General features: G+C 42.0%; 1 protein-coding gene across 1 annotated transcript; it reads left to right on the top strand.

Annotated features, from left to right (window-relative positions):
- The first annotated feature begins 1,081 nt into the window (after positions 1-1,081).
- Positions 1,082-10,754, top strand: meox1 (mesenchyme homeobox 1). Its single transcript, XM_071543227.1, has 3 exons — positions 1,082-1,924; positions 6,921-7,093; positions 10,050-10,754. The coding sequence occupies exons 1-3, from the start codon at positions 1,411-1,413 to the stop codon at positions 10,170-10,172; spliced, it is 810 nt and encodes a 269-aa protein (XP_071399328.1). The 5' UTR covers positions 1,082-1,410; the 3' UTR covers positions 10,173-10,754.
- The last annotated feature ends 939 nt before the right edge of the window (positions 10,755-11,693 follow it).

Raw genomic sequence — 11,693 nt, 5'->3', positions numbered from 1 at the left:
TAGTGCGAGATTAAAAATCAGTGATTAGAAAATTGAATAATAACATACACACTGATCCAAATGCAGATAATGTGATTGCTCTGTCACCCACAATTGCTGCTGTTGCTTATTTACTCCGACTAATAATTAAGAATAGCTCAACCCACCATTACAGTACAGTATCACCACTGAAATAATTATGCAATAAAACCAAACCATTACAATCCCAGAGTCACCATTTTCCTGTCGGGAGAAAATATTGGCTTGTATTTTTGAAATATGGCTCTGAAATTTCATATTGCGTTTCGCTAAAGTGAGAAATCCTCCAGAGGTGTGAGAGCCTGCATAGCCAATATCAAATCCAGCCCTCCTATCACCTCAGTGTTAAGTAGAGTCCAGCCAGGTGGATTTGGGTGTGTAGCATTCTGTGCACACACACACACACACAAACACACACACGCACATACATGCAGACCCACACATGCTTAGGCAGTCATAAAAAAACAGAGAAAGAAAGAAATACTTTTTAGATTGGAGAGGACAGGCAGGGATCAGGGGTGCAGAGTGAAAGGGTGAGGGTTAACTTTGCTCCAAAGGGTGTCAAAAACGGGACTAAATTGGGTGTCAGAAAGCGTTAAGGAGCTGAAATAAGCCGGGGTCCCCAGCTCCCATGTGGGTGGGTGCTCGCTTTATATTTTACAGACAATGTCCCTTTAAAAAGCCCCGCGTCTGGAAAGCCCATTAGATGTGCATATAAAATTTCCCCCGTGATTAATAGTTGATGAGGCAGGGTTGGTCGGAGGGTACTACCAACATGTGGCCGGCAGGGCTCCGCCTCTGCAATCTCACGTTACACTCCATAAACTTGCCACTCTTTCCCACCTATGCGTTTAAAAAGGAGGAGGGATCACTTGTCAAGAATGCCTTAGAAGAGTTGTGAAAACAGCCAGCCGAGGAGGGGAGTCATGCAGTTGCGGATGCAGCTCTCACACCAAGCCACAAGCCAGTCAGAGAGAGAGGGTGTGTGAGAGAAAGAGAGAGGGAAAGTGTAAGTGAGCGCGTGTGTGTGTGTGTGTGTGTGTGCGCGCGTGTGAGGACCAGAGGCTCCAAAGGACGTCACACACTCCCAGAGAGAGAGGGAAACACACTGCCACAGGAAGGCGTCCATCCTCACACATTCTGGGCTGTGGAAGAGTCAACAAGTCAACAGCCTCTGACAGAAGCCCAGTGAGCGTTCCAGAGGTGGATCAAGTGAGACGATGATGTGCATTTAGAAACTACAATCAGCTACAGTGGATATTTCTCAGCACTGACTGAAGCTAGAGATTTCCCATCCCAACTTTCTGAGGGGGGCTTCCGACTCCTCCACAAGGAAAAGGCGATCCACTGAGAGACTATTCGAGTGTGTGTGAAGTGTGTGTTTGCGTTGCCATGGATCAGCCGGCCAGTAGCTGCATGCGGAGCGCCCATCCCGGCAGCCCTATCTGGGGATGCATGAGGAACCCTCACTCGGGGGTCCCGGGAGCCGGTCTCCAGTCGCCCTACCAGCAAGCGCCCTTCTCCCTCCACCAGAAGCCCGAGTTCCTGGCCTACACAGACTTCTCCAGCTCCTGCCTGGTGCCGACTGCGCCGCACGCAGCCTACCCCCGCGACGACAGACTGTACCAGGAGAGCCACACTCCGCCGGGGGGTTACCAGAGGGCCGACTGGCAGTTCAACCCCTGCGAGACGCGGGCGAGAGGGCCCGAGGCCTGCCCGCCGGTCGCCCCGGCCGCTGTGGGCGGCGGGGGCGGGGGGGTGGTTGTCGGGGCAGAGATGGACAGTGTAGGTGGAGAGAGGCTGCCGGGGGCCGTGCCCGGCTGCCTGGAGGGAGAGTACTCGCCCCAGAGCGTGGCGTCGGCCGACTCAGACAAGAAGAGCTCCAAGAGGAAGAGGGATGTCACAGGTGAGTCATGGCGCGCTGGGATTGATGGGGGTCAGTGGGGGTATGTTGGTTTATGGGAAAACGAGAGCTTTAGGCACATCCAAAATCTCATCACAGGAGCCTTACAAAAGCAAAAGGTACAGTAATAAAATGCACATTTGGGAGTATTAAAAATGAGAGCGGACATTCCTCCTTTTCTACTGTATGTTGATGTATGTCATGAAGGGGAAAATATAGAGGAAAGATGTGGAGGAAACATGGGAATGTGCCAGGGAAGCGGTGCAAGTCTTGCTCTGGCAAACTTTCTTTATTTACCTGGGTTAAAAAAATGCAATCAGTCCACAAGGCAACATAAAAAAATCATTAAAAAAAATCATACACTGACATATTTTCATCAAATTCTTCTGACACTACAAATAATAGAAAATGGATATAAAAAAATATACTAAGAAAATTATACCATTGTCTACTGTACCATTAAAACTTGAGCAAAGGTTGAGCATTTCCTCTCCTCCAGTAAAATGGCCCATTCATCTGTGCCCTGTGTCAGAGCTGGCACTGATACAGAGTTTCTGCTTCTGTTTCCTTACCAAGTTGCTCTTAGAACAGCACTCTCACCAGATAGCTATGTGAAAGGTGAGTAGGTGACAAGACTTTTGTGTTCAAGACATACACTTAAACCAGCAGTTGCATCCTCTTATTGTTCAAGGGTTTTCAATAGGCTGGAATGATTAATGAGACATCCGAACTTTTCATTGCGCCCCTGTATCCTTTGAAATAGACCATTGTTTTATAGCAGCAGGGCCAGTGAAAAATATAATCAATTTTCTGTGGGTGAGAGGTTTTAAGGCATCACAGGTGCTTAAGATTGTATTCAATCTGTCTCAAAAGTTATTTGAATAACAATATAAAATCCTATGTAGTCATTTGTAAATCAGCAAATTACTGCTATTATTTCAGGCTCACTTAAACTACTGTAAAAAGAAAAAAGAAAAGAAAAAAGATCCTGTAAAAATACTATTTAATATACTTTATTATTTCAGACCCACAGTGATTTGAACTGTTCAGCTGCTCCATCGAACACCAGTGAACCAAAATAAGATGGTGATATCATTCAAATTACAGGCTACTTCAGATGCCTCTTGGTACCAGCACTCTCTGCTAAAAGCACTTTTTTTTGCCTTGAATGAATGAATCATCAACGTATCCTTATATGAGGTTAGACCTGTTGTAAAAATTGAAATGAATAGCACTGTATGCTTTTGGATTACCTAGCAATTTAGTCTCCATATCATATTTCACACTCGCTGATAGGAAGCAAAAGCAAAATTGCTGGTAACTGATACCCATGACGTACTAATTCCTAAAAGTTTCATGCACAACATTCAATGGCCGACAGCAAGAGCAAAAGACCCAGGGAAAATGTTGATTTTTATCGTATATCTGTAGGTGTAAAATTCACCCTCGCTGAATGAAAATAAAGCTAAGTCCAACACATCTGGAACAAGCATCTTATTCAGAATTCATCTATGGAAACCCAGTGGGTCTTTTAAAAATTAGGAAATTTTCACAATAAATACAAAACACCAATCACTGTTCCTTTGTTTCCGTATACCTCTAAACCATGACGACTAAATCATGTGATAAAGTTTACACCTAGTTATTTAGCACACTTATCTAGGGCAATTTACAACAAGTACACCCTTGAATAAGTCTACAGTGGAGAATTTCATGTAACATCTAGCAAAACTCTGTTAGGGCTCGAAGAAATTATTTTAAATACATATTTTAAATGAGATTGGTCTTAGGGTCAAAATTCCGTTCCTGGGTCAGATAGTATTTAGTGTTTGTTTTAATCCGCTAATTACCAGATGGGTGGAGTTTGCTCCATCATAACAGTTCAGACAGTGTCAGGTAATTTGTCAGTCACAGAACACAGAATTGTATGAATAATTATCTTAATATTTTGGTATTTTTTCGTTGTTTTGTCCTATGTAACAGACCCTATCTGCTTATAAAGAACACTGCGATTTTTTTGCAAATACTACTTGACCCAGCTGCAAAAGACACAGGCCTTCAGACTTAATTGGGGGGAGAGTATAGATTCCCCCTCTCTCTCTTACCTTATTGTAACCTCCACTGACTACACTGAAAACATGCCAGACCACGTCTGGTAAAATCACTTGTCTGTGCGCCCACTTTTTACATTCTTATCCATTGACATTTTCCTGTCGTTAAGCCGTAACACAATCTCCCACTGAGTGCATGCAACATGTCTGACCACTACATCGCTTCTTGGTTTCAGAAAGAGCCATTCAGCCCTGTATTGACTAGTTGGTGGAATAGCATGTATTGGGAAAATGCCCTGAAGGCATTCACAATACAGACAGAGCTGCTATACAGTGTGCTTGTGTCTGTGGGTATTTATACTGATATGGTAATGTGGTGTGATTTTTCCAAAAGCCTAAACCTCAGTCCAGACTGGTTAATGACTTTGATACAAAGGTTGTCATTTTCTATCTAATTTCTATCCATAATATGAATGTGTTGGTGTTAATATAAAATACGTTATTGAACTTAGCAGCACATCTTAAATATATGGTAACTCCTGGTATATAAACATTCTACTAAGGGACAAGATTTCATCCCTATGTGGTCAAACAAATATTGATAGTCAACATTATTTTTTATAATATACCCATCATCTACCTGTCATTGCTGATAAATATTTTTTAACAAAACCATCATGTACAAATCTCTCTAAAACAAAAACAATTCAGTTTCACTATAAAATAAAAACATCCTAACTCATTTTGAAATCCTGGCTCATACTTTTACACACACAAATTACGCGATCAATCAAACGTGTAATTTTCACCTGGGGTTTTTGCTTTAAAACAATCACTAATTTACAACAGCCTTAATTCACTCCTGATGAAGACAAACTACTTTTGCACCATCCACCCAAAAAGGCACCAAATGCTGTTTGTCTTTGGGACCCTGCTGGGTGCAGAAGCTCCCTCCTGCAAGTTTACGGCCTCTGGCTGTGCAGGATATTTATTGGGGGCCTGTTTAGTGAGAGCCAGTGTGTGTGCGCGCCCACTAAATCTGTCCTGCCAGGTGTTTGGCTAACTAAACCTGCTCGACAGTTCCAGACCAGACCCGACCCGACCAGGCCAGGCCGTGCCGGCACACTTAGAGCATAGCGTCATTAATGGGACTTAAATGACAATAACAAGGCTTTTCGACATGAAACATGGGCCACAGGTACACCAGCAGGTCTCCCTCTTAGAGGCACGTTCATACATACAGGCACATACAGCATGCATGTACACACACATAAGCGTGTATGCATTCACACACTTGAATGCACGTGCACACACACATGCAAACAGACACACATGTACACACACGCGCACGTCTGGATCTGCCCAGTCACATCTGGACCAGGTACTGCAGTCCATTTCACATTCTGGCCCGGCGCTCTGGCAAGCACCAAGCAAAACTTCTCACTTTGACAAATTAGAACCATTTTCTAGAGATTACATCAGCTGCTAGTGTCGCTACCAATGCACAATTATTACCCAAACTCATTCCCTTTAATACACAGGAGAGATTTTAGACAGTTATATCAAATAGCTTCCATTTATATTTATACTGGTAAATGAGGTCTACCGTTCTGCTTGAATTCTACCATTACCTATGAAATATGCAGGCACAGAAATCTATAAATCTCAACAGTAAACTTCACAACCCCTGTCAAATGTAAGCTTGGACTCTCAAGGTTGGCTCACATGATAACAAAGTTATCACTATTCCACAAAGAGCTTCAGTGCAGAAACAGAAGTCAGAGTCACTCATATCACATTTACTGGTCGGCACTTACAGCCCACCACAGCATTCATAGAGATATCTAAGGTTGAGTGTATTTTCCGTTCTATGCGGGTATTTGCTGTCAGGTAGTGATGAGTTAGTGTGTATCTCCCCTGAATGCTCCAGAGGGAAACCTTCCCGGACACACACACACACACACACACACACGCACACACACACACACGCACACACAGTGCTCAGAGCCGGACACATCCGTGCCTTTGTTCTTTTGTTAGAGGCTTTAACGATGTTCCGCCGCATTCCTCCCCTAACTCAGTCCCTCTGTGGCCTGGTTTGGTGGCCCCTGGCCTGTACTGATATATGTTCACACACACACACACACACAAACACACAAAAACACACACGCAATACATATACAAATGCACAAATGCAGGTGCCTACATACACATAAACAGACAATTAAAGGCAGACATACATGCATGCTCATGCAAATGGACGTACACACACACACACACACACACATAATACAGGTGAACAGGCTCATGAGGGCAGGCCAGGGTGGTCTCTTTTTAAAGCGGTGGTTTCAGTGTTTACTATATGAGGGGCCTCCCACTAAAGATTCTTTGGAGTTGTGGTTTGTTGGTTGGCAAGGTCCTTGAGATGTGTGTAATAGGCTACTAGAGGCTGCTCACAAAACGGTTGAGGAGCTAATTCAAATCAGATTAGCCACTCAACAATTAGAAAGGACTTAACTGGTAGAAGCATCATGTAACACATGTTGAGTGCATATCTACTAATGAAGAAACAATAGATTAGGACCTGTTGACTAAGATGGAAATTTAACATATCAAAAAATATTTTTAATTAATACTTACTACTTTTTTTTTTTTTTTTATAGTATATACTTTTTATAGTTTACATTTTTTGGGGGGAATGTAATCTATGTAGAACAAATATCAATAAATAAACCTAATACAATTATGAACATTGGCTCCATGTCAACACTAACAGATACAGTATATTTCAACAATTTTCTCAAGATAATTTAAATTATTATGTATCCAGGGAAGTTCACTAGTAAGAATACTTTACTTTTTACTGCAAGCAGATGGAAGAAGTGAGCACACATATAGACCAACGCCTCAATTTGCACAAAATGTGTTTCTTCCCTGTTGTGCTCCAGACATCCATGACTCCAGCTTTAAGGTGGACTCCAGCTGCAAGGCCAGGAAGGAGCGCACAGCATTCACCAAGGAGCAGCTGAGGGAGCTGGAGGCCGAGTTCACCCACCACAACTACCTGACCAGGCTCCGCCGCTACGAGATCGCTGTCAACCTGGATCTCACAGAGAGACAGGTACAGCACGTCTCCCTCAGACACGTCTCCCAGCAGGACAGGGGGAAAAGAAATACATTTCTACTCATTACCCACTCATCTATTCATTATTAAACATTGCTAAAATATGAAAGATCAAAGCTAAAGTAAAACGTATAATTATTTTGTGTTATTATTATTTATTTGCAGTAAAGTTAGAGTTGGTGTCACTTTTTTCAAATGGTGGAAATCTGATTTTGGAAGTATATCATAATTTTTCCACAGTGCTACAAAATCTCTTTGCTATACTATAATGCTATAATAAATATTCCCAAAATTGACTTAAGTGATATTTTCCTAAATGAGTGCATAAATGGGCACCTACCAAGACTGGGTATTACACAGGTATCCGTAGTGATGTCACTCGCGTTCACTTTAAAAAAGAAAGTAGTAAAACCATACCGCCAATGCACTAGAACTAGATATGACCTTGATGATTTTTTTTCCGTCCCTTTTGTCATGCTTTTCAAGAGGTAAATTTGCCTATTAATAATTATTGACAAAAAACAGAAAGAAAAAGTGAAAACCACAAATGGCTAAAGATTTGAGGTGTGCATATGTCATTGACTATGCTTGTATTGAAATTCTAATCACCTGGGTTTTTTTTGTCTTTTTTTGTCTAGAATAATTTTTCTCCTTTTCTCTTTCTCTTGGTCCAGTAGAATGACATGTAGCTTTAATGAGTGGGCGCCAGATACAGACTTGATGAGACAGAGCTAACATTTGTAGATGTTGCTGGATGAAACCCCAGTCTCCTGTCAGGCCCAGTGTCCCAGCTCCTCCTAATGAGGCCACAGTGCCACAGTGACCACACATACTGTAGTCTGCAGCTAGATCTATTTCCCAGGCCTCTGGAACACACACACACACACACACACACACAGAGAGAGAGACATGTGCAGACACAACACACAGACACAGACAGAAGGACACACACACACTGAGCCAGGTTCCATCTTAAGTCAGGGCCTCAGAGTCCCACTGCAACTCGGCAGCTTTTTCCAACTCATCCTACATGTCTTGGCGCTTTGCCGCGCCTTCAATCAGTCAAGACAAGCGGACAAACTCTGAGACGAAGGGGCTATTATAAATAGTGTGGGAACAGATTAATCTATGTCCCAGAGTTGCAGTGGGGAATGCTTAGTGGGATGCGCAGAGGTCACCCACTGTCTCCCTGATCTCAAAAGCTCAACTGAGGCAACAGAGGTTGGCTGACCAGTGAGAATTAGAGCCTGGAGTTGCAACAATCATTATGTTACAGTCTAGTCTAGTCTTGTTTATTTATATAGCCCTTTATCACAGCCAAGTCTCCAAGGGCTTTTACATACCATCATATACATATTATATACCATACTACATCATACGTATACATATTACATCATATACATCCTACACTAGGTCTTAAGCATACTTCATATACATCATCCTAAATCATATATATACTATACATCATACTACATCATATGCATCATATACAGTGTGTATTTAGCTATGCATGATCTTGTTTTATAACTGGTTTCTAACACATTCATAACACCTGAATAAGAGCTTTGCAACAGCTACATTTTCACTCATTAAAGTCACACTACACCTGCTATAGCATGAATGACATAAGTATTACATGAGCACCTGATTTAACTTAATGACAGCTGATATTAAGGATTGAATCAGTATTCATGAATGCCTCATATAGCTGTTATGACTGGCTTTCCCAGGTGTTATAAATGAGCCAGAGTTCATGCAGTGTGTAAGCTTATTTAACGAGTGTATGACATCTTGAGCACGGACCCAACAGACGTGCACACTACAGTAACCCTAACCCCTTCTTTCTTTCGTCTTTCTTCCCTGTCACCTTCTTGAGGTTGAGGAAGTGTGTGTTTTTGCTGCTATTCTTGGCAGGACAGTTAAAGCATGATATCATACTCATTTGAGAACAGTGCAATGGCACAGCTGAGCACAATCCACTGCGAGTAAACCTCCATCCTGTGTAGGCAGACATCCTGGTAGTTGACTCCTGCGACCTACTGTCCATACGATACTCTCTGACTGCATTTGGAGAGATTTGTGAGCCAAGACAAAGTGCTTTGTATTGCCTACTCATTCTCCTTACAAGGCAAAAGCAGACCAGGCCAATTTATATGCTGTACTGTGAGAGTTGAGGGGGATGATTTGTCTATTTTTCTGCGGACCGTGTTATACATTTTGGTCAAAATTACAAAAACACAGAAAAACTCGGACAGGGAATCAAGGAAACTACACTGAGATGATCATGGGTTATTAGCTTAAATGCACATCTAACTATGCAATCCACACTGTTCTTGTTACAAGTTCTTATGAACAATTACGTTTTGTACTTGAGGTATGATCTGTGTGTTGTTGTAGTTATCAAGACTTATTTCACACTTATTTTACAAGTTATCTCACAGATAAGCACTTACGCTGAGTATTTAGTTGTAGTATGGATTTGTTATATAGTACAGTCTTTGTATAGCAGGAACAGGAGGAAGGAATTTATCTAAGAAATTTCCTTCAACATAAGGTCTATCGTGTCCAATCCATCTATCCTCTCTCCACGCAGTTTTGTACTTTTATGTGCCGACAGTCCATTTGTCTCATGATGAAATCTGCCAAGAATTACAGCTAAAACATGCTAATTTGAATTGACTCTTGTCACAGCTGTCTTATCCTCAGTGATATATGATGTTAGGAATTTGTCTTATCTATGCTGATGTAACAATGTTGGAGAAGTCGGTTAAACACACTTTTTTGTTAGAAATATAATCCATTATCAAAATCAATGGCACACTTTAGATTTAGCTCAAGTCACCCTAAGAGCAGACTAGATTCTTTGCAAGCATGAATGATTCCCTTAACAATGATTAGTCTTTATGCATGACATTATAAGCTTTAATAAAGTGTTTCCTCTGTTTGTCTCCAGGTGAAAGTGTGGTTCCAGAACAGGAGGATGAAGTGGAAGAGAGTGAAAGGAGGACAGTCGGCCTCGCCCAACGACCTGGAGAATGACGACATAGACTCCGCCGCCTCGCCCAGCTCCGAGTGAACAGCAGACCAGCGTTGTGGAAAGGAGATGCGGATGGCCTCTCGAGACAAAGGGAGTGAGGTCAACTGGACACCAATGCAGCACAATGTGACCTCCAGTCACTTCTTTGGAAAGTTGGCTGCAGGAATCAAAATAATTCTAGAGACTTGTTTCCCCAGGAAAAAATACTGGGCAACTCCTTTGCTGTTTTCTGTTATAAATACTGTGGGGCTCAGTTTATTAATGCCCATATTGAACTCCATTTTGACACACCAATGACAAATGCTCTGTTTGAAAGCCTGACTCTTATTGCATTGACTGTGGTCAGAGATTAGAGATGATAGTTCACTATAATGGCAAGTCTCTGCTCACTGAGTGCTGCAGAGCAGTGACAAATTCCATGCAATAGCTTTTAGGCCAACGATGACATATCAGACCATGATGTGATTGTGTTTGAGTGCATCCCCTTCGGTTCCCATATCGTAATCATGGCCTTTGACGCTTGACTACAACCACCTGCGAAAACTCAAACTGCACAAGTGTTGCCAAACCATAAGTGCCTCCAAATCTGATTTTTATTTTTTTCATTTTGTCAATTTCTTTCCTAGAATATAGTTTTTCTGTCAAGCAAGTTTTTTTTTTTTTACTATTCTTTTTTTTCTACATTTTGAATGCTATTGATAAAACACAGATGTTGCCTATCTCTGCAAATAGAATAAATCATCTGCTACAAAATGGGGAAAATATCTTGATAATTTCTTCCACCCACAACAACTGAGTTATGATTTGACAGTAGGTAAATCTGTAGTCTTGGCTGATGCTTTTGTCATGTGTAGACTTTCGGTCAGACATTATGACTACAATCTCAGAGACGTGAGAGAAAAATGACCACTGGGTTGCTGCCCGCAGAAGAATATTTTGCTTTCATCTGCTTTTGATGTCGGTAGCTGACATCTAATGTTATAAATCATGTGTGTGTGTGTGTGTATGTCTGTGTGTGTGTGCTTGCATGTCCCCTCATGCATGCAAAAGCATATGTGTGCATTTGTACTCATGTGTATACATGTGTGCATCCGTTACATCTCCTCACATACAGTGCAGACAGTTATACAACTCAGTAAAATCTTCACATGCGGAGGCTGCTGGGACAAAGTCTTATCAAAAGGGATTCATATGGCCTAATGTGTAATACGGGTGTCCGTGACATGAAATTATTTGAGAACCCCTGCAACAGAGAAAGTGCCACAGAAAATCCCTTCCGATGACGTTGCTGTAATTATCTTCATTAATACCTCATGTAGAGGTGGGATATCCCCGAGGCCAGATCTGCATCAGCTCTCATTGACGCCCACCTAGATCCTGCTTATAGGACCATAATCCTTAAGGATGTTTTCATAGTGGCAAGTGGTCTCCTCTAGACCCAGCGCAGATCATTCTGATTGGTCTAAATTGACCTGACATGCACTGACAGCGCTATAAGTAGATGTGAGTGAGTGTGAGTTTGAATAGGAACATTCACTTGTGCACCACCATCACTGTCAT

Source organism: Centroberyx affinis, unplaced genomic scaffold (genome assembly GCF_046629955.1).
Source record: "Centroberyx affinis isolate AG114_WGS23_722 - 3 ecotype Tasmania unplaced genomic scaffold, CSIRO-AGI_Caff_v1 ptg004273l_1, whole genome shotgun sequence".
NCBI classification, from domain to species: Eukaryota; Metazoa; Chordata; class Actinopteri; order Beryciformes; family Berycidae; genus Centroberyx; species Centroberyx affinis.
This window is presented reverse-complemented; position numbering and strand designations above follow the sequence as displayed.